The following is a 24,525-nucleotide window of genomic DNA, read 5'->3' on the forward strand; positions in this document are numbered from 1 at the left end:
TCTCTGCCAATGATTGCTGCCTCCCTGATCACCTGTTCTCTCTCCCTCTGCCCACTGCTCTCTGCCAATGATTGCTGCCTCCCTTTTCACCTGTTCTCTCCCCCTCTGCCCACTACTCTCTGCCAATGATTGCTGCCTCCTTGATCATCTGTTCTCTCTCCCTCTGCTCTCTGCCAATGATTGCTGTCTCCCTGATCACCTGTTCTCTCTCCCTCTGCCCACTGCTCTCTGCCAGTGATTGCTGCCTCCCTGATCACCTGTTCTCTCTCCCTCTGCCCACTGCTCTGTGCCAATGAATGCTGCCTCCCTGATCACCTGTTCTCTCTCCCACTGCTCTCTGCCAATGATTGCTGTCTCCCTGATCACCTGTTCTCTCTCCCTCTGCTCTCTGCCAATGATTGCTGCCTCCCTGATCACCTGTTCTCTCTCCCTCTGCCCTCTGCCAATGATTGCTGTCTCCCTGATCACCTGTTCTCTCTCCCTCTGCCCACTGCTCTCTGCCAATGATTGCTGTCTCCCTGATCACCTGTTCTCTCTCCCTCTGCTCTCTGCCAATGATTGCTGCCTCCCTGATCACCTGTTCTCCCTCCTTCTGCCCACTACTCTCTGCCAATGATTGCTGCCTCCCTGATCACCTGTTCTCTCCCGCCCACTGCTCTCTGCCAATGATTGCTGCCTCCCTGATCACCTGTTCTCTCTCCCTCTGCCCACTGCTCTCTGCCAATGATTGCTGCCTCCCTGATCACCTGTTCTCTCCCGCCCACTGCTCTCTGCCAATGATTGCTGCCTCCCTGATCACCTGTTCTCTCTCCCGCCCACTGCTCTCTGCCAATGATTGCTGCCTCCCTGATCACCTGTTCTCTCTCCCTCTGCTCTCTGCCAATGATTGCTGCCTCCCTGATCACCTGTTCTCCCTCCTTCTGCCCACTGCTCTCTGCCAATGATTGCTGCCTCCCTGATCACCTGTTCTCTCTCCCTCTGCCCACTGCTCTCTGCCAATGATTGCTGCCTCCCTGATCACCTGTTCTCCCTCCTTCTGCCCACTGCTCTCTGCCAATGATTGCTGCCTCCCTGATCACCTGTTCTCTCTCCCTCTGCCCACTGCTCTCTGCCAATGATTGCTGCCTCCCTGATCACCTGTTCTCTGCCAATGATTGCTGCCCCCTGATCACCTGTTCTCTCTCCCGCCCACTGCTTTCTGCCAATGATTGCTGCCTCCCTGATCACCTGTTCTCTCTCCCGCCCACTGCTCTCTGCCAATGATTGCTGCCTCCCTGATCACCTGTTCTCTCTCCCGCCCACTGCTCTCTGCCAATGATTGCTGCCTCCCTGATCACCTGTTCTCTCTCCCGCCCACTGCTCTCTGCCAATGATTGCTGCCTCCCTGATCACCTGTTCTCTCTCCCGCCCACTGCTCTCTGCCAATGATTGCTGCCCCCTTATCACCTGTTCTCTCTCCCGCCCACTGCTCTCTGCCAATGATTGCTGCCCCCTGATCACCTGTTCTCTCTCCCGCCCACTGCTCTCTGCCAATGATTGCTGCCCCCCTGATCACCTGTTCTCTCTCCCGCCCACTGCTTTCTGCCAATGATTGCTGCCTCCCTGATCACCTGTTCTCTCTCCCGCCCACTGCTCTCTGCCAATGATTGCTGCCCCCTGATCACCTGTTCTCTCTCCCGCCCACTGCTCTCTGCCAATGATTGCTGCCTCCCTGATCACCTGTTCTCTCTCCCTCCCACTGCTCTCTGCCAATGATTGCTGCCTCCCTGATCACCTGTTCTCTCTCCCGCCCACTGCTCTCTGCCAATGATTGCTGCCTCCCTGATCACCTGTTCTCTCTCCCGCCCACTGCTCTCTGCCAATGATTGCTGCCTCCCTGATCACCTGTTCTCTCTCCCGCCCACTGCTCTCTGCCAATGATTGCTGCCTCCCTGATCATCTGTTCTCTCTCCCGCCCACTGCTCTCTGCCAATGATTGCTGCCCCCTGATCACCTGTTCTCTCTCCCGCCCACTGCTCTCTGCCAATGATTGCTGCCTCCCTGATCACCTGTTCTCTCTCCCTCTGCCCACTGCTCTCTGCCAATGATTGCTGCCTCCCTGATCACCTGTTCTCTGCCAATGATTGCTGCCCCCCTGATCACCTGTTCTCTCTCCCGCCCACTGCTTTCTGCCAATGATTGCTGCCTCCCTGATCACCTGTTCTCTCTCCCGCCCACTGCTCTCTGCCAATGATTGCTGCCTCCCTGATCACCTGTTCTCTCTCCCGCCCACTGCTCTCTGCCAATGATTGCTGCCTCCCTGATCACCTGTTCTCTCTCCCGCCCACTGCTCTCTGCCAATGATTGCTGCCTCCCTGATCACCTGTTCTCTCTCCCGCCCACTGCTCTCTGCCAATGATTGCTGCCCCCTTATCATCTGTTCTCTCTCCCGCCCACTGCTCTCTGCCAATGATTGCTGCCCCCTGATCACCTGTTCTCTCTCCCGCCCACTGCTCTCTGCCAATGATTGCTGCCCCCCTGATCACCTGTTCTCTCTCCCGCCCACTGCTTTCTGCCAATGATTGCTGCCTCCCTGATCACCTGTTCTCTCTCCCGCCCACTGCTCTCTGCCAATGATTGCTGCCCCCTGATCACCTGTTCTCTCTCCCGCCCACTGCTCTCTGCCAATGATTGCTGCCTCCCTGATCACCTGTTCTCTCTCCCGCCCACTGCTCTCTGCCAATGATTGCTGCCTCCCTGATCACCTGTTCTCTCTCCCGCCCACTGCTCTCTGCCAATGATTGCTGCCTCCCTGATCACCTGTTCTCTCTCCCGCCCACTGCTCTCTGCCAATGATTGCTGCCCCCTGATCACCTGTTCTCTCTCCCGCCCACTGCTCTCTGCCAATGATTGCTGCCCCCCTGATCACCTGTTCTCTCTCCCGCCTACTGCTCTCTGCCAATGATTGCTGCCTCCCTGATCATCTGTTCTCTCTCCCGCCCACTGCTCTCTGCCAATGATTGCTGCCTCCCTGATCACCTGTTCTCTCTCCCGCCCACTGCTCTCTGCCAATGATTGCTGCCCCCTGATCACCTGTTCTCTCTCCCGTCCACTGCTCTCTGCCAATGATTGCTGCCCCCTGATCACCTGTTCTCTCTCCCGTCCACTGCTCTCTGCCAATGATTGCTGCCCCCTGATCACCTGTTCTCTCTCCCGTCCACTGCTCTCTGCCAATGATTGCTGCCCCCTGATCACCTGTTCTCTCTCTCACATCCATTTTCTCCTCCTACCCCTACACTCCATCCTCTGCATTTCTCAACTCTGCTCCCCTCCCCCTCCTTGTGTTCACCCACAACACATCTAGAATGTAAGCTCTTGCGAGCAGGGCCCTCTATTGTCTCTTATACGTAATTGTCATTTGCGGGTTGTATTACTGTAATGTATACATGTAGATTTGTAAACTTATTTGTTTTTTCCCCTTTGTATGGGGCTATGACGTCCCCGTGGTGCTGTATACATAGAAGATTGTAGCAGTTTTACCATTAGCTTTTATTTCTATGGCTCCACAAATCTCTGCAGCACCGTACATGGCACAGGGCAACATATATATATATATATAGTTAGTGTGTATCCTAGTACATGGCACAGAGCAGCCTATAGTGTGTATGTACCCTAGTGCATGTTATTACAGTTCTCTCCTCCATCTTCTCAGAGCCGGGCTGAAGGCTGGAGACGTCATCCTGGAGATTAATGAGCGGAAAGCGCTGACTGCGGAGGACGTGTACGATGCCGTCATCACTCAACCAAAACTCACTATTACCATCCGACGTGGTTATGAGACTCTGATGGTGAATGTGATCCCGGAGCCTGTGGAGTGATTCACATGATGCGCCAGCCCCCCCCCTTCCCCATATATCTTTATTTCCACAAGATGGGTGACTGCATCTAATCCGGTAGCGATTGCTGCACTTCTGTGTGAGCGCTGGGCTCCTGTACTCTCCACTGCTGGTGAATGTGCTCCCGGGGCCTGTGGGGGGGGATTACATGTTGCCAGGCTCCTCCATGGGCCTGAATTAGGGGTGGACTTGGTGGCGATGTTTGTGCAGTCGGCCATTGTTTTTTGTACTGCGCATACGTTGCGATGGTTTACTGACGGAGGTCGGAGTGACTAGAGGCAGAGTGATTGACAGTAATGATGAGACCGGTGGGTGTCTCTTTACACATTACAGCGGCTGCGGTGTTGGCATAACTTCTTGGTACCACTGCGTACAAAGTCGCGTCCACCTCTAAATCAGACCCTGTGATATTACAACAACTGGATGGATGTTGGCTGCATAGAGAAGACCCTGGTTCCAGCGCAGACTGAAGAAGCCTTACTCCAAACTATGACGGTCCCCATCTGTATATATTACCTGCAAGTGATGGAACGGCAAACACAATGTCCTCATTCACACACGCGCCAGCCTGCACTACAAGGCAGCGTGACCGGTGCTCCGGCGGCCGCCTGGTACATGGACATTACTGGGTAATAAAGGGAGTTCTGGGTTTCCCAGGGAGGGACAACGAGACGTCTGGCTGTAATTTGTGACTGAGGCCCAGATTTATTAACGAGTGATTTTCTTGTTATCGCTCATTAATGATCTTAAATGGCGCTCCAGCCAAACTGTTAGGTGTTTGAAAAATGACTGGAGCTGATTGGTTGGAGCTACATGTAAGATTAGTAACGAGCGATAAGTATATCCCTCTCTGATAAATCTGGGCCTTAGGCAGTTACGTCATCAGCAAGATGGTTACATTTAGGTGAGTGAAGGGTAATCTGATCCTCTCCTGTTCCCCTGGATTTTTGGAAAGAGGATGAAAGGCTGGATATCTCCTATTGGCGTTTTAGTTGGTATCCACTAAGGATCGGTACAGGAATCCCCCTCCCCTCTCAGTGACCAAATGTATATATGTAGCAGTGAAATTACTTTTCTTTACAATAAAATGGATAATGAGACACGAGGGGTAAAGGGGCCGTAACATCAGCAATCACAAGGAAATAATGTGCCCAATCTGTGCCCATACATTACACATACTTCTCATTCATTTGCAGATTGTTTTCGGTAAAGACACATCTGCAATGGCGATCTGGGTACCCCATTTAATGCCGTTTTCCCCCCAATAATCTGCTAAACAGGTAATTGCCCCAATCCATCGCAGGTGTATGGGGGCTTCGGGACTACCCCACCAGGTCTGATAATGATTTTGGTAAGAGATAATGGGGAGTAGTAGGAGCAATTGTTATTACAGATAACACCCTGGCATAGAATATAACTCATACAGTATAATAACCACTTGTATAGAACGGGACAATCTAGGATACCAGTTAGATCCAGGAATAAGCCCTATTGGTTATTGGCGCAACTAACACCTAATACTTTTTTGAATTGAGTAATTTTTGATTGAAAATGTGCAAAAGTTTGGGGTCACTTTGTGCTTTTCTTTCAAAAATAAGGACATTTCTGTTTTTTTCAATGAAGATAACATTAAATTAATCAGAAATACACTATATACATTGTTAATGTGGTAAATGTCTATACTAGCTGCAAATGTCTGGGTTCCTTTTTTTTAAAGGAATATCTACATAGGTGTATAGAGGCCCATTTCCAGCAACCATCACTCCAGTGTTCTAATGGTACATTGTGTTTGATAAGCACGTTAGAAGACTAATGGATGATTCGAAAACCCTTGAAATCCCTTGTGCAATTATGTTAGCACAGCTGGAAACTGGTAAGTTACTCAACTAGCTCAGAGGAAGGCCAGTTTTATATCTGGAGCATCACATTTGTGTGTTTGATTATACTCTCCAAATGGCCAGAAAGAGAGAAATGAAGGTTGTCAAGTTTCACATGAAAGTTCTAAGAACAAGAATAGACTGTTCCATGCGAGAAATTGCCAAGAAACTGAACATTTCCTACAACGGTGTGTACTACTGCCTTCAGAGAACAGCACAGACAGGCTCTAACCAGAGTAGAAAGAGAAGTGAGAGGGCCCGGTGCACAACTGTGCAAGAAGACAAGTACTTTAGAGTCTCTAGTATGAGAAATAGACGTCTCACAAGTCCTCAACTGACGTTTTGCGGGTACCATGTAATGAAGCTGCCATTGTACACCAACGGGAGGTCCGAATGGGACCTCAACCGAATGCATAAACGGACTAATGAATTTTAAATGTAAGATTATATAATAAAATAAATATATATATGCACACACACACGACCGTTCAAAATTGTCACCCAGACAATTTCGTGTTTTACATAAAAACTGACTTCTATTCATTTTACAACTCATTTGATAAAACATAGTCAAGACATTGTCAAGGCTACAAACGGAGGACAGCTGGAGGAGGAGCCGACGGCGAACTGACTGAGGGGCTGTGTGATGGAGGGGCTGCGCGGTGGCTGATCAGAGCTTACTGTAACTCTAGCGCGCGAACCATTGTCAGTGGTGAGGGGATCTATTAATGTGAATGGGGGGGATCTAGTAGTAATGTCAGAAGGGGGGCCAGAGATAGTAATGTCACGGGGGGGGGGGGGGCAGAGATGATAATGTCGGTGTGACGGGGGCAGAGATGGTAATGTCGGTGTGACGGGGGCAGAGATGGTAATGTCACTGGGGGGGCTGAGATGGTAATGTTGGTGGGGGGGGCAGAGATGGTAATGTCGGTGGGGGGGCAGAGATGGTAATGTCGGTGGGTGGGCAGAGATGGTAATGTCAGTGGGGGGGGGACAGAGATGGTATTGTCAGTGGGGGGGGACAGAGATGGTAATGTCAGTGGGGGGGGGGACAGAGATGGTAATGTCAGTGGGGGGGGGGACAGAGATGGTAATGTCAGTGGGGGGGGGGGACAGAGATGGTAATGTCAGTGGGGGGGGCAGAGATGGTAATGTCAGTGGGGGGGGGGACAGAGATGGTAATGTCAGTTGGGGGGACAGAGATGGTAATGTCAGTGGGGGGGGGGCAGAGATGGTAATGTCGGTGGGTGGGCAGAGATGGTAATGTCAGTGGGGGGGGGACAGAGATGGTATTGTCAGTGGGGGGGGACAGAGATGGTAATGTCAGTGGGGGGGGGGACAGAGATGGTAATGTCAGTGGGGGGGGGGACAGAGATGGTAATGTCAGTGGGGGGGGGGACAGAGATGGTAATGTCAGTGGGGGGGGCAGAGATGGTAATGTCAGTGGGGGGGGGGACAGAGATGGTAATGTCAGTTGGGGGGACAGAGATGGTAATGTCAGTGGGGGGGGGACAGAGATGGTAATGTCAGTGGGGTTGGGCAGAGATGGTAATGTCAGTGTGGGGGGGGGGGGACAGAGATGGTAATGTCTGTGGGGGGGGGGGACAGAGATGGTAATGTCAGTTGGGGGGGCAGAGATGGTAATGTCGGTGGGGGGGGCTAGGGTGTCAGCGTATAGTAAGATGTTATATAATGATTTGTGTCGGTGATGACCAGCAATGTCACCTGAGATGTTCTGTGCTCCTCTATATATCATAGAAGTGAAGGGGGCAGCAGTATAATTAGAATGGCTGGTGAGGGGCATGTTCTTACATTCTCCACATTTCCTTTTGCCCCATTACCCCGTGTCTCTATATGGAAATGTACTGACACCAGTTTGCCTCCATGTCAGCAATACAGAATATATTGGTGACTTAGTGTCACGTGCCGAGTGTTTACATAAAGTCACTCATTTAATTTGGTCTAGAAGCCCTTATTGGCAATAGATACGCCTTTTGGAAAGTGCTGGCCACACCCCTCACCAGCGCGCCGCTTACTACTTCTGTAAATGATCTCCCTGAAACTACTTTACAAAATTAGGCAAGAATGTGTATATATAGATCAGCACGGTGTATGTAGGTGTAGTGTATGTATAGATCAGCACGGTGTATGTAGGTGTAGTGTATGTATAGATCAGCACGGTGTATGTAGGTGTAGTTTATGTAGGTGTAGTGTATGTATAGATTAGCACGGTGTATGTAGGTGTAGTGTATGTATAGATCAGCACGGTGTATGTAGGTGTAGTGTATGTATAGATCAGCACGGTGTATGTAGGTGTAGTTTATGTAGGTGTAGTGTATGTATAGATTAGCACGGTGTATGTAGGTGTAGTGTATGTATAGATCAGCACGGTGTATGTAGGTGTAGTTTATGTAGGTGTAGTGTATGTATAGATTAGCACGGTGTATGTAGGTGTAGTGTATGTATAGATCAGCACGGTGTATGTAGGTGTAGTGTATGTAGGTGTAGTTTATGTAGGTGTAGTGTATGTATAGATTAGCACGGTGTATGTAGGTGTAGTGTATGTATAGATCAGCACGGTGTATGTAGGCGTAGTTTATGTAGGTGTAGTGTATGTATAGATTAGCATGGTGTATGTAGGTGTAGTGTATTGTCGAAGCTGGATTATTGGCTGAAACGAGATCAGTTTTAAATTGAATCGCAGCGACACCATCTTGCAACTGGCCGCAAGACGCCATCTTGGAAATGAGATCGCAAGACGCCATTTTGCGAATGGCCGCCTAAGTGCCATTTTAGATAAACTCACACTTTAGTACATGTGGCGATATTACTATTAGCATCATGCAATTGCATCTGTGACCATCACCATAAGTTACGGCGATTCATCAAAAGCCCATTTCATGACTTTACGTAGTTTTGGTGCTCTGGATAAAATGTGTATATTATTATAATTCCCCCAAAGGATATATTTCAGAAATGGCTGTACAGTATGTCAAAATTGGATTGCATTAGCTAAACAGAGCAAATGGCCACGTGACAACTAGCTTGTGTAGACAATCTTCCTGGACATAACGTCTGCTCTCACTCCAGGTGGCCCTGCTCGAATACAGCAAGAGGGTCGTTTGTAGCACCTTACATTAGCATGCTTCCTACAGTAAAATACCTTCAAAGCCAAGAGTGTTATCTGAGGTTTGGGTCTTGTAGCTGTGCTAATTTGCATTTACACAAGAACCTGGGAGAACAAAGGACTGTACTTTTGAGCCTGGGAAGGGTGGGGGCTGCTGAGAGAGGGGGGTGTGTGGAACTATAAGGCTCAGCATTCCACACTGCTAGGTGTTCACTTAGTTTAAGTGAGATTTAAGTGCACCATTTCTCATACACACATTAATACGCACAATTGTGCTGTTAACTAGTCGCATATTAGCGAATGCATAAGATCCTGTATGAAAACGCTGTTTATTAGCTTCATGCGCACGCATCTGGCCCAAGTTAACTAGCGTCTTTACATCACACCCCACATACTTACACATTACATATTCACATTAAAGCTTATTAAACCTTTTAAGTATAAGATTTAAGTTTGTTCATTCTGTGAAATATAGATTATTTGGTAACTAAGGTTTTATACATGATAAGTAAGCTGTGATTGGTATTGTACTGATGCGTACTCTCTCCACAGTATTCCGGTACCATCGGTGTGGAGATCACATCATGCATTCTCAACTTATGGACCGCAGAGACTTCAAGTAACAAAATGTATATGATATGAACAACTGTTAGGATGTTGCATGGGGCAGGAAACCAGAGACCACCAGTTGTTAGAGGCTGGGTTGTGTCTATTTGAATCAACCTGTTAAATGCCTTGTAACATATGCCCTCTCCTTTAGGACCAATGGTATTAGCAACAAACTTCTCTATTGTGTTGTCTATTTCTGGGGGGTATAAATATGTGTGCTCTGACCCTCGGTTCTGAATGTGTTACCAGCAGGCGCCCGGCTCCTATTCAAACCCTCAGCGGCAGCTGGAGGATGGAGCTCCTTCCGGGTCCCGCAGGGCACTATGGGAGTAACGCCAAGATGTCACTCCCATAGTGGCAAGGAGCGGACGCCGGGGACGGAGCTCAGGAGTGAGCTCCGTCTTCCGGGTCCCGCAGAGCACTATGGGAGTCATTTTTTTTTGCGTGTGTTTGTAGTTGCACCCCCCCACATGCACACAGAGGGCTCACTACTGAGGGCAACTACTGGAAGGGGCACAACTACAAGGGGTACTGCATATGGGGGCACTACTTTAAAGGGCACAATTACAGGGGTCCTGCATAATGGGCACTAATACAGGGGGCATTGCATTTTGGGGCACAACAACAGGGGGCACTGTATAAGGGGCAAAAACGTGATACACACAGTTTACAGGTTATAAACTATGTTCCCAATAATCTGGTTCTACACGGACATAAAAACTGCAACCTGCCTTGAGCTGAGGTGACGGACTGGCAGGAGCAGAAAGGAGGGTTGGTGAAGTAGATCTGTCAGGGTGGGATGTAATGGGCATTACTGTTTGGCATAATGTGTATTTGGCATTACTGTGTGGCATAATGTGTTGTATGTGGCATAATGTGAAATAGGGGCATTACAGCATGGCATAAATTTGTTATAAGGGTTTTACTGTATGTCATTATGTGTTATACATGGCATTGCTGTGTGGCATAATGTGTTGTAAGGGGCGTTCTGGTGTGGCATAATGTGTTGTAAGGGGCGTTCTGGTGTGGCACACTGTGTTATAAGTGGCATTACTTAGTGTGTCATAATGTGTAAGGCACGTTGCTGTATCATGTAACCACACATCTTAAACATGGTCTTTGGGTGTGTTTGATCTTTGGGCAGGGGGGGGCGCCTGAAACTTTTTTGGCTTGGGGGAGCAAAATTTATAGTTACGCCACTGAAAAACCTGAAAGACTTGGGATGTAAGGGCAGCAAATGAAGAGCAGATTTATCAACAATGCTCCCACACTGGCCAAGTGCAACCAAATTACAAAACACTATCAAAAAACATCAGCAGGAATAGCCGCATATACCATCAGCCCTGCAGAGTAAGACAAATAGTGGGTTAGCCTAAATCGGCCAAACGGCTTCAGAATGGCACCCACAGGAGATGGCACCAGATCAGCCACCGGCTGCAACCCAAAAGACCCAGCCATGTGCCACAGAATTCCCCGGCTGATTTAGGATTCTTTGGACAGACCAGCGATATCCGCCCAGTAGCTGACAACCGAAAAGCCTCACCCCTGTCCGGATACCACAACATCCATTTTATCATGGCATCCAAGCGAATCAGTGAGGAGGCCCTACTATGCCCCTCCGGCACCTCCAGGAGTTTCCCAGTTGTACAGGTAAGTTTAATGCAGTTAACAATGGGGTGGGCTCCCCACATAGCAAACACAGGTGTAAAAAATTACACCTCTGACCCTACGGACAATAGGAATTGTCACCACAGAGGCCGTCGCTGAATTGTACCATCGCCAAATGACCGTTCTTGCTATCCCATTTTCCTTAGGATGAAATGCTGTCATAAGCCCTCCACAAAAAAACTGTTATTCCGATACATAGAACCAGTGATGCATAATTTTAGGGTGTTCACTGGGCTAAGTCTCCACGTAGCAAGTGCAAAAAAACATAAACCACCACAAGTCAATTAGCGTAAGATTTGAAAGTGTTAACTCCAATACCACCCAAGGCCTGTTAATGCCTTCAGATTCTTGGCCTCATCAGTCCGCAAGGGTAGTTATGTGGATGCTTTTGTGTGGATGTTTTTGTGACATTAAGGGCGCAGACCATGCAGCATGTAGCATTGTTACTGTAATTAGCACCACTCCTCTTGCCCACCAGAGCACCAGGGCTTGCACCCAGCACCCCTACAGGAAATGCTGTCAAGTCTAGCAGTGACCAAAAACATATATTGTGCAGTACTTAGCCAGGACATGTCAATGGGGGAGGAAGGGAACAGTCCCAATTCATCCTAGGCCTTGATAAAGTGACCCATAAAAGGAGCTACCCCACGTAACCACACAAAGCCTACCCCCCCTTACCCTGGATTGCTTACCATCTGGCTCTGTGTTCGAAATGCAGCAGCACAGAGTGGCCCCTGAGGCCGGACATCAGTGATAACGGACATGATGTGTCAAGTGACGCTGATAAAGGGACTCTGAGCGGCAGCGCTGACTGGTGCTGCAGTCAGAATACAGCACTGCAGCAGCTGAGCCCCCATCCGGGAACAGGTGCCACTGGACACCTTTTCTTGGCAGGGTCACACTGACCCTTTGTAGGGCCCCGGGGCGACTGTTCCTGTCACCCACCCTTAATCCGGACATGGGAGGAGAAGCGGCTCAAGACTGGGACTTTGTCGGGATCTTGACCGGATCCTCTACAGTCAGGATGTTGGCACTTAGAATGCGCCTACATCCCCACGGTAAGTCACGAGGTTAGGGTTAGGCACGAGGGGGAAGTTAGGTTCAGGCATCAGGTGGGGTAGGGAGAGGGGGAGGGTTAGAATACTGACCAACAAGTGTCTGTATTCTGACCGCCGGGATCCCGAGTGCTGGCATCTCATACCCAACCCATTTAGTAAACACGGTCAAGAAATTGGGGGCAAGAAAGCCAGCCATAGACACCATAAAGGAAACATGGGCGAGGGGCACCATTGATATGGGCTGCAGCTGCGAGAGCAGAGCCCCAGACAAAGCACAAATGCATTTGTATGCTCTGCCCTACCCCTGTGTGGATGGATAGACACAGCATCACCAGCCTAGGGGAGCCTCTACTGGGAGCCACACCACTGCCCCCCCCCCCCCCCCCCACTAATCCATCCCCTACACGGTGAACCTGAGCGGCACCCACCACAGGCTGGCTGACCACCCTATCAACTAAAAATCCAGCAGAGTCTGCAGCAAATGCATGAGACTAAGTGGCAGAGATATCCAGGATGGGCAGCAGCACCAGGGATGCTGGAAAGCTCTGCCACCCAGTGTCGAGAGTTAGGGCCGTAACTAGGGTAATGTGATCAGTGACATGGCACAGGGCACCGCAGGGCAGGGGGTGTTGTTTGGGCCTGTCAGTTTTCCTGTTTATTATCATTATCACTTGTAGCTTCCTCTTCTGTTATCTCCAATATCTCCTGGCCTCCCCTATCTCTTCCCTGACCCTTCCCCATGAGGCCATGGCCCTCTCTCAGGTGCACTATATTATGTCCCTATTTATCCCCAGCATCTCCTGACCTCCCCTATCTCTTCCCTGGCCCTTCCCCGTGAGGCCATGGCCCTTTTTTGGATTCGTGTCTTATGTCCCTATTTAAAAAATTGTGGGGGGGGGCACCAATGCCCTTTCTGGCACAGGGCACCAAAAAGTCTAATTAGGTCTCTCTCACGTGAAGTCCCCCACCTAAAATGGTGGCCGAGCCCTCACCCTCTGGGCAGATGCTGGGAGGGGGCTTTTCCTCTAGCTCTCACCCAGCACCGAACTGTGGGCAGACAGCGCTACTGCTGCTACTATATTACTATTTTAGTCTTGGTGCAGGTCGCAGTTGTTGCCCTTATCTTTGTCTTGGGCATGTGCACAGCAGAGAGGACTGGACTAGACGAGAACCTCGGGGTGAGCACCAACGATAAGTGATCTAATCAGCTTCAGCTAAAAGATAAGGCCAGTACCACTGCTTTATACCATGAATCTGTGCACATTGTGAACTGGGTACACTGAGGCATAATATGCACTGGGGGGCACTGTGTGGCATAATGAGAACTTGGGGGTACTGTGTGACAATGCGTTTTTGGGTACTGTAAACTTGGGGGTACTGTGTGGTGTAATGAGAACTTGGGGGCACTGTGTGATAATGCAAACTTGGGGGTACTGTGGCGTAATGAGAACTTGGGGGCACTGTGTGACAATGCAAACTTGGGGGTACTGTGTGGCGTAATGTGAACTTCTGGCACTGTGGCGTACTGCAAACTTGGGGGTACTGTGGCGTAATGTGAACTTCGGGCACTGTGTGGCGTACTGCAAACTTGGGGGTACTGTGTGACATAATGAGAACTTGGGGGCACTGTGTGACAATGCAAAATTGGGGGTACTGTGTGGCGTACTGCAAACTTGGGGGTACTGCGAACTTGGGGGCACTGTGTGACAATGAGAACTTGGGGGTACTGTGTGGCATAATGTAAACTTGGGGGCACTGTGTGGCTTAATGTGAACTTGGGGGCACTGTGTGGCATAATGAGAACTCTGTAAGAGTGGGGGGTCCGTGTGCAGTCTCCATGCAGGTTCCCCCTCTCTTGCTGGTGCATCCTCCTAGTAGACTCTACTGCATATGTGCTGGCCTCTGCCAACATGGGCCCCGAGCCTCCTTCCCAGTGACTTCTCTGTGCATGCGCAGATCTTTGGAAAAATTGAGATTGCAACATTTTCCAGTTGATCTCTACGGCACCAACACTGGTGAGGTAACTATAATATACGGGTGTGGGCCCCTTATCTAGGGGTCTGTGTGCCCCAAACAGCCTGCACCCATTATAGATATGGCCAAAATAATGCTGCAGACTATGTTCCCCCAGGACCATGTGTGTGACCTGTACATAGCATAAATAGTGTTCTAATCACATGAGACAACAAAGTCTGATTGGAGTTGTATCATTTTCAGTGGTGTCTGTTTCATATTAAGAACAGAATAAATGATGGGAAGATTCAGATAATTGTCCAGTATGCACTCGGTAATTAGTGCAACACATAATATTACACAATCAAAGAGTTACAGGTGTGAACCTGATATCATATAGGGATTTTTTTTGTCAAATACATTTGTATATCTGTGTAGCAGGAGCCTCACACCCCTACTCTGCAGCTGGGGTTCCTACTCCTTCAACAATATAAGTTCCCCCCCCCCTCACATACCATGTCACTGCCTCTGTCACATACAGCCCTGTCCTCACTGACACATCTCATCTCCTGATATACTCTGTGCTGCTGGGGGACACTGCTCCTTCCACTATATAACTCTCAGTCTGTGACTTCCTACTGCCTCCATTCCCCTCCTCACATCATGTCACTGCCCCTGTCACATGCAGCCCTGTCCTCACTGACACATCACTCATCTCCTGATATACTCTGTGCTGCTGCCTCCATTCCCCTCCTCACATCATGTCACTGCCCCTGTCACATGCAGCCCTGTCCTCACTGACACATCTCTCATCTCCTGATATACTCTGTGCTGCTGGGGGACACTGCTCCTTCCACTATATAACTCTCAGTCTGTGACTTCCTTCTGCCTCCATTCCCCTCCTCACATCATGTCACTGCCCCTGTCACATGCAGCCCTGTCCTCACTAACACATCACTCATCTCCTGATATACTCTGTGCTGCTGCCTCCATTCCCCTCCTCACATCATGTCACTGCCCCTGTCACATGCAGCCCTGTCCTCACTGACACATCTCTCATCTCCTGATATACTCTGTGCTGCTGGGGACCCTGCTCCTTCCACTATATAACTCTGTCTGTGGCTTCCTGCTGCCTCCATTCCCCTCCTCACATCCTGTCACTGCCCCTGTGAGAGGTGTGTTCTGGGAGGAGGAGTTTCCTGAGAGCTGCAGAGCTGTTAGGCCGAGAAGCAGGGGCTTTTCCTGCAGGCTTCCCCATGAAGGGAGCCTCCTCCTGGGGAAGAGGATCGCTCTGCTGCTGCTGGAGAAGCTCCTGACTTGGAAGTGGAGAGGGGGCTTCCCCTGCAGCTACCCCAGGAGGGATGGCTCCTTCTGGGGGGGAAGAGCCTGGAACCCTGTGTAAAAGGGGCACAGGCAAAGCAAAGAAGATGAAGAGCCTGGTTAATGTTGGCTGCTGGCTGGCCTGGGCTGAAGACAAAACAGCGGTGCGGTGATTAGTGCGACTCCGATGAGGCAATTGGGGCTGCTGGCAGCTTCCCCCAAACCTCTGGAGGGTGCTTCCCCGAGTGAAGCAACTCTGGGTGGATTGGTAGGGCTGACTGCCGTCGCCATCGGGGGGGGAACGGGTCCGGCTGGCACAGAAGCTGCCAATGTCAGTGATATGGAGTCTCGCTGATAGCGAGGAAGATATTGAGCTGGAAGAAGACGTGTATGCGGCTCATACATTAGAGAATCCGTCTTTATAACTGGTGGTGAAAAAAAGAGAAGAAATTCTTGTTACAAGTGGCAGTGCCCGGCTCTGAAAGATGAAGTCTCGGCTATTGCGGCCACCCTTTCAGGGGTTAAAAAGAGGTTTGCGGTGTTGCGGCAGGAGAAAAGTTTGTGGCGGTGCAAAAACAACTGTAAAATGGATTAGAGGAGAGCGTGTGTAAAGAAGAAGTTACGCTGCCGGGCGCTGAGGTGACAGATGTGGTAGTATCTAATGTCTAATGCTGGCGGTGATGTGGCAGTAATGGCGGTGGCCGGTGAAGTTGATGCGGGGATGTTGTAAGGCCGCTATCCCCCATGTGAGTGACAGTGTGCTGGGGGTACGGCGGGTGATGTTGTTAGGCTGCTATCCCCCAGGTGAGTGACGGTGTGCTGGGGGTACGGCGGGTGATGGATCCCTGGTACCTGCTAGCACCTCGTATGGACCAGCTCCACCTGTGGGGATGGGAGATGGAGGTGCCGGGTGTGTGGATGAGGTGTGAGGTACAAGGCTGAAATGGAGATCGTATCGGCAGAGCTAAGGCTGAAAGAGATTTTGGGGGGAAAAAAAGCACTGAGGAGGGGGCCTCTAATGGGTCTACAGGGGCAGGTATAGTAAATACAACTGGGGAGATTCGGGGGGGGACACTCCGGAGACATGCTGGGCATAATGGAAATAGGTACCAGGAACGTGCAGGGTGTTATCGACGCTGGGTTATGCATACAGGGAAAGCTGTTGGCACAGGGGATGTTGGCGTTGGACTAAACTGCTTTACTGGAAGAACAATTGAAGGATATAGAAACAGTGTATGGGGACAAAATGCTTGTTCCAACCAGAGCTGTGCAGGCAGCGAGGATTATCGGGGAAGATGTAAGAAGGAGAGAGGGTGGAGGGTCTGGGGGTCCATCAGTATCATACAAGCCAGGGGCATCAGGAAATGTGTCATATACAAAGATAGTTTCTAGGACAAATGTTACAAATGTAAATGTCTGGTATATAAATGTTGGTATAGCAGGGCAGATGGCAAAAGGAGGAACCCGATACAATTCAAATGGGTAGGGGAGGGGGAGGTGCCTACAAAATAAATTATCCTTACAATGATTTTTGACTTGGGGGGTCACTGCTTTGGACTAGTACCCATACATACACCCAGTGACGACAGCAGAGTATGACTTGTATCTTGTCCTATGAAGGATTGCAGGTATTCTGGTCACAATGGCAAGCGGTTAGAATGACTGATCCTTACTAGATGTACAGAGTTATATGGTCACAGAACATGACAAAGTAAAGATAAACATTGCGGTGAGAGATGAATCAATCCCGGGTCAGGATATCGCTCTCTGGCTATCCAGGTACTGCGACCTGCAGTCTGACTTAGTGAAGTCAGGACACGGGGTATGGGGGGAGCTTGGGAGGCCCTGGTGAAGCTGCATCATTCGGATAAAGGGTTTGTGCATATACCATCCGCTGCGTATATTGGAGGGGACAGGGTGCAGTGCTTCTACCAGGGCCAACCAAGAACATGTTTTAGGTGCGGGGATTTTCGCCATCTTAACAGCAAATATAATGTTATTAAGTGTTCATTATGTAACAAGATTGGTCATGTATCCAGGGAATGTGAAATGCAACCTGTGTGGCGAAGACGAGCATCCGTATAATATATGTCCATGTGCCAGTCACAATAGTGGGCAGGAGGTGAGGCCAGTGATGGGAAGGAAAGAGGGGGGGGGAGAAACAGGCTCTAATCCTCCTCTCTTAGGATCAAAGAGTTCGGGAGGAGCAGAGGTAAGAGGAGGGGAAGGATGAAGCAACTTCTCAGGAAGTTAAGAGCGGAAACAAGAAAAAAAGGAAAGATGAAGGAGGTACAAGTTGTATTAAGTAACAAATGTGATGTATTTTCTTCAGATGATGAAGGAGAAATTATAAGGAATGGTGGAGAATTGGTTTTGGTGACTGGGGCAGATAAGGCAAAGAGTGGTTAAAAATGTGAAGAAAATAGGAGGTGGAGGAGAAAGAAAGGAGAGGAGTTGGAGGAGGGTCTTGAGTTGGATCCTATGGGGACTCAGCTTGAAGAAATGGTGATGGATACGCCAAAAGGGGTGGGAGAAAGAGGAGGTGGTGGAGGAAACAAGATTTGGAGGGAAGTGGGAAGCAGGCAGGGGTTTGGAATCCTGGTGAAGGTTCAAGTAAGGGGTTTGGCACTGAGCGCCAGGTCAATAAGTTTGTTCCAAAACCTCCTGATCTTAAGCATTCTGGAGTAGTGGGTGAGGTACCCCAGGGAGGACAGGAAGGGAGGACACAGGATGTGACTTCGGTCGCAAATGTGGAGGGTGCTGGCCCGCAGGGGGTTGGTGAGCAGGGTTGAGGTTTTTTTGGTTTTGTGTTTTCTTGACACAAGGTAAAAGTAAGCAAGGTTTTGCTTTTATAACTTACAAACATAGATCCCCATCCTATACGATGTGCCACGAATTATGTGGCTTCCGTAGTTTCTGAACACGCTCGTAGGTTGGCCTTTGATTTTTTTTCAACACGGTTGAGGTTGATTTATTGTTTTTTGCAAGAGACTAGGATTAGTAAGCTGGATCTCCTCCACAAAGCAAAATGTGAGTGGAGGAGGGGTCCTTCTTACTGGTCTCTTGTGGCCGAGGCATATGGTGGGGTGGCAGTACTTTTTACTGACATGGTAACTGTGTGCACGGTTATAAATTTGCAAGCAGGTAGATTTATGATTTTGGATATAAACATGAAGGGACAGGAGCTAAGGTCGATCAATGTTTATGGTCCACAGACATGGACATGGAAAACATGCACTGTTTGGGGTCCTAAGGACCGAGTTTGAGAACCACTGGTCTAAAGGAAAGGACCCACCTTGTATTGAGAACTGGCACCCCATAGCCCTTCTTAATACGGACAGGAAGATTCTGGCAAAAGTGCTGTTTAATAGGCTATCAGAATTTTCTGATCTGTTGCTTTCACCTCAGCACTGCACGGTGAAGGGTCGTAGCACCTTCAGTGCTGTCCTTGGTGTCCGGGAGGTCATTGAGCGGTGCAGGGCTGAAAAGTGATGAAAGTACCTATTGGCATTGGATCAGTCTTTGACCAGGTAAACAATGAGTACCTTTGGGCCCTACTAAAATGGTATGGTCTTCCAGAGCGGGTGGTGAATTGGTTGCAGGATATTTATTGTCGGGCTGAAAGCATCCCACTTGTGAACGGTTGGGTGGGTCCCAAATTTGGTGTGGGCTCTGGTGTCCATCAGGGTTGTCCCCTGAGCCCCATCTTATATGATTTCACAATTGATTCCTTCATCAGAAGGGTAGAGAGTGGCATTGTGGGGGGGGGTCCACCTGAGGGTGGTGACCTATGCCGATGTCTTCACAGGCAGAGGCTCATGACGTGGAACTCCTCATCTGTGAATACTCTGAGGCCTCATGCTCCAGGGTAAATCGTGAGAAGTGTGAAGTTTTCTGGATAGGGGAGGAAGGTGATGAGTTTTGTCTTCCAGCTTCCCTCAGGTTAGTCAGCAAATCAAAATGCTAGGCCTCAGATTTGACCATGGTGATTACGCCTTTCTAAATTGGGCTAAAAAGCTGGAAGATGCGGCCAGGAAGATAGAGAGCTGGATAAGATGGACGTTATCTTTGAGGGAAAAGGTTGACTTGTGCAAAACTTACCTGATTCCTATTTTTGTTTTATATGTCAGGTATGTGTGCATTCTGCCTCAATCTATGTGGTCCAGATTGAATTCCTTGTTCTTCTTGCTGTTGTGGGGGAATAGGATCAATATAGTCAAGAGGGGCATCACCCACAGACCGAGGAAAGATGAGGGTTTAGACATGGTAAACCCTGTAGTCCTTTTTGTAACAGCCTTTTTAAAAAAGAACTTTGGGAGTATGTTTTTAGCTGCTCCCCTCGGTGGGTAGAGGGATTCAGATTGTGGGTCTCCCTTCCTCAGTTTGTGGATAGAGGGAGGCCAAGTAAGAAGCTTTCGGATTTAAAACAAGGAAATCCAGGCGCTACAGAATGTCAATTACTTATCAATCTTTATATGGTTGAATGAGGGAGTCAACCTCATTGGAAACAAAACATGAATAAGAATATAAAAGCAACCATAGAAAGAGAAAGTATTAATAAAAATTTATATTAAAACAGTGAGATAAATTTTGTAAAAAATAATGAATTTATTAATTCTAGATAATAAAAACGAAATTTACCACGTAGCAAGCATATTAAACACAAAGTAATAATAATAAAAAAGCAGGTAGCCCAAAACTCATTGGAATAAGGTATGAAAGAGACTTAAAATATTGCTTATATCAGGTTCATGACATACAGTCAGAATTCATTTGCAATTAAAGCAGTTTAAAAGCCTCTTGTAAATTACATAGCAAAACACAGCCCCTGAGAGATTAAATGGTGCTAAGTGAGTCGAACTGAAACAACCCGACCAGCGGGGAGTTAATGGCAGCTGAAATTGCCGGAGGGAGCTTACATGTGATGCGGTGTTTGTTGTGCAGCCGCTTGTGGTCCCGTTCTCACCTCGGCTAAGATTTTCCAAAGGTGCGGTAATGTGTAGAAGACCGCGGTCACGGTGGCTGGCAGGTGCAGCTCTACCCACTTAGCGGGGAACTGATGTGATGCCGCTCGCTCGATGTTCCGTGTATAAGGGATAGCCGATTGGGTAAGATGGGATGCTCCTAGATGATAGATAGGGTGTGCAGTCGGGCTCCTTAAGGAATAGATGAATAAGAACCGGGCACCTACGCGTTTCAACTTCTGACTGAAGTCTTTTTCAAGGTGGATATGATGGTCAAACCCTTTTGGCTTTATAAAGACAGAGACTGATTATTTCATTCTATACAGCTGCTTTACAAGCATCACCCCACTGATTAACTATTTATTTAGTGACACAACGAGGAAAACAGTAACAAGATTAGAAGGAGACACTTTAAATATATTGCACAAACGTGTGTATACACTTGTGCACAAAACAGAATTATTACAAAGGAATTCCACATAAGATATTTATATACAGAGGAACCATTGTTTCTAGATAAATGGTAGAACCTCAATTTTTATAATAAATCAGCAATTTTTTAGAGATACTATGATCTAAAAGAAGATCAATATTATGAAAGTGTCTATCATATAAAATTACGTACAATATACGAACAGTTCTAGCTGGCATTTATACTTTTAAATACGGACATTTAATAAGTACAATAAACATATAGCACACAATACAGGAGAGGAAGAAGAAGAAGAACAGGGAAAAGATAAATAATGCAAAATGTACAGAGATAATATCTCTCCATAAATCTATGCAAAAAACAGAACATTGTGATCAATAAGAATCTAAGAGTGAAATTCCATATAGAATACATTCCTAACCTATAATAAAGATAATACTCTTGTAAGTATTTTGGTGTCTATAAATGTAGGGATATGTATACATAAGTATATGTGTATACATGTGTCCACACGTGTGCACACACACACGTCAGGACGCATGTATGATGTGCAAATAGAAGAACAAGGGGAATCTCTAGGGTATATCTCAAGATATGCTATTCAACTAGATCTGTTCATTGAGACCATCCAGGAAGAGACTGTTCAAGTTAAAGATCCAAAAAACTTCCCACTTGCACAACGTCTGAAAGCGGTCGCCCCCTCTAAAGGTAGGTGGAATCGTCTCTGTTCCCACAACTTTTAGAGAGCTGATGTCCCCATTATGCTGATCTATAAAATGTCTGGATACACTGTGGAGGACATTCTTATACAGGATGTTCCTCCTGTGTTCCAGAAAACGTTCTCGTAGGCTCCTAATTGTTCTGCCTACATATTTCACACCTTCGCAACCACACATCAACACATAAACCACAAATTTAGTATTGCAATTAATAAATTGTTTAATTGCAAAAGTTTGATTAATACCCTCTATATTTTTAGTTTTGTTACATACATGTTGACATGTGATACACCTATTGAGGCCACATTTACAGAAGCCTGCTGGTTTTATTGGTAACCACTCAGGTCCTAGTTGTATTTTTGGCTTTATAGGGGCCTTCAATTCATTCGGTGCTAGAATGTTTTTTAAGGATCTATTTTTCCTATAGATGACATTTGGTTTGTCAGGGATTAAGGGCCTGATTCAGACCCACTCGCAAGCGCTCACAAGCGGGTCGATGGTGCCCAAGTGCGCATGCGCACGACTGAGGCGCCGTCGTGCGAATGCGTGAGTCCCAAATAACGACGGCCAAGCCATCGTTAAGGGTCTCACACGGTGTCGATGTTGATTGACAGCATGCCCCCTTTGGTGGGCGTGCCGGGGGCGTGGCTGCCCAGATGGAGGCGTTCCCATGGGAACGCCTACTGTCTGGGTCTGGCCCCACTGACATCACTAGTGATGTCAGTGGGAGTGCTTTTTGCTCGGATAGAGCCAAATGCACTCCTGGGCTTGCGGCAGTGAGACCCTACCGCAGGGTCTCGTCGCAAGCCCGATGGTCTTGACCATCGCGACCATCATTTTGGCCGCTCGCTATAGCTGTGGGTAGTCACCCACAGCTATGCGAGCGGCCAGGAGGCCGCTCCAAAATGAAGGAGGGATGGCCCTGATTCAGAGCGAGCGCTCTGTCAGAGCGTCCAGCTCTGAATCAGGGCCTAAGTCTTTAAACAAATATTAAATAAGAACAGAATCGTATTTCAACATAGAATAGTTTTTAATTTTACTTGATGAATCATATGTCGAAGAAAATGCATATTGTGTTTTCTTATCTGGTTCCATATTGTCTCAACTTGTTGGTTGTAGAAGTCGATTCCTGTCCATGTTGGCTACTTCTTCAAGGGCCCTATGTAGCAGGTCAGATGGATAACCTCTATCTTCAAAACTTTTGCATAAATCAGTGACTTACATAGGGGGAGGGGTCCTAGATTGCACACCCTAAGCACAATGTGAGGTGCTACCTGCTGAGACTTGTAGTGCTGCAAGCATAAAGAGACAAATGTAAGTGCACACTCTAACCATGCTGAACCTAATAATATAACTGCTAAATAGCATCAAAGAGGTTCTTTGCATAATAATAATGGCCATAATTATGGGCCTGCCCACCGCGTCCAGGTGACCTCTATCAGGCAGGTCCCTAACACACCTATGGAACAAATACAGGGCAAGGGACCCCCCAGGCCAACCCAGCAGAACCGCCCCATGGCATCACACTGTCAGTGGCTTGTTTACGGAAATCTGCTGGATCTGAGCAATTGCATCTGACACGCATGAATTGTCCTTTAGGAATATTTATTTTCCATGGATGATAATGACAGCTTTTAAAATAGTATCAGAATTAACTTTGTGATAATTCACGGTTATAATTTGGTTATCAACTATTTTTAGGGTTAAATCTAAGAAATTGACCGAGCTTTTGCTATATGTGTAAGAAAAGTGAAGATTAAAATTATTGTGATTTAAATGGGAAACAAAAGATTGTGCACTGTTCAAATCCCCATCCCAAATAATAAAAAGGTTATTTATGTAACGGCCATAGTAGACCAGGCTCCTCCAGAATCTACTCCCCCATACATGGGTAGACTCAAAGTCCACCAGGTATAGGTTTGCAAAACTCGAGGGGGAAACCAGGTCCCCATGGCCGTCCCCAACAACTGTAAATAAATTGTGTCAGTGAATATAAAATAATTGTGTGTCAGGATAAAATGTATAACAGAAAGAATGAACTCCTGATGTAGGACGTCCATAGTCTCATCTGTAGACAGAAATTGAGCTACCACATTAATTCCCAATTCATGGGGAATATGGGTATATAAAGCTTTTACGTCAAGTGTTAAAAAAAAGCCTAATTTTCATTCCAAATTAATCTTTTCAAAGAGTCAAAAACTGTGTGGTATCTCTAAGATAAGACTTCAAACATGTAACATAAGGTTGAAGGAAAAATTCAACATAATGTGATAAATTAGAAGTGAGACAATTGATACCAGAAATAATAGGACGCCCAGGAGGTGCAGTGAGGGATTTGTGGATCTTGGGCAAATAATAAAAAATAGGTGTAACAGGAAAAGGAACTAGGAAGAATTTGTAAGTTTCTTTAGTAATAACCCCAGTTTCAAGAGCTTCATTTAGTATTGATTTACATTCTTATTAGGGGTGTGCACCGGCCACTTTTCGTGTTTTGATTTTGGATCTGGATCTTCGTGTTTTGGATCTGGATTGGTTTTGCCAAAACCACCCTTCCGTGTTTTGGGTTCTGGGTTTTGTGTTTTGGATCTGTATTTTTAAAAAAAAAAAAAAAGCATAAAAACAGCTAAAATCACAGAATTTGTGTTTTTTTCTGCTTCTATGCTGTTATTAACCTCAATAACCTTAATTTCCACTCATTTCCAGTCTATTCTGAACACCTCACAATAGTGTTTTTATGTCCAAAAGGTTGCACCGAGGTAGCTGGATGACTATGCTAAGCGATACGAGTGGGCAGCACAAACACGTGACCCATCTAGGAGTGACACTGCAGTGGCAGACAGGATGGCAGTTTGAAAAACTAGACCCCAAACTGTACATAATGCAAATGCAAAGAAAAAAAAGAGGTGCAAGATGGAATTGTCC

The 24,525-nt window shown here is 47.6% G+C and overlaps 1 protein-coding gene across 1 annotated transcript in view; it reads left to right on the forward strand.

Annotated features, from left to right (window-relative positions):
- Positions 1-5,529, forward strand: part of HTRA2 (HtrA serine peptidase 2) — a gene marked incomplete at its 5' end in the record, with an annotated part of 39,771 nt that extends 34,242 nt beyond the window's left edge. The window contains one exon of the mRNA XM_088457544.1: positions 3,692-5,529. Coding sequence (XP_088313670.1) covers positions 3,692-3,857 — 166 coding nt within the window. The remainder of the gene's footprint in view (positions 1-3,691) is intronic.
- Positions 5,530-24,525: the final 18,996 nt, after the last annotated feature.

Source organism: Taudactylus pleione, unplaced genomic scaffold (genome assembly GCF_031769625.1).
Source record: "Taudactylus pleione unplaced genomic scaffold, aTauple2 ptg000766l, whole genome shotgun sequence".
Taxonomy (NCBI): Eukaryota; Metazoa; Chordata; class Amphibia; order Anura; family Myobatrachidae; genus Taudactylus; species Taudactylus pleione.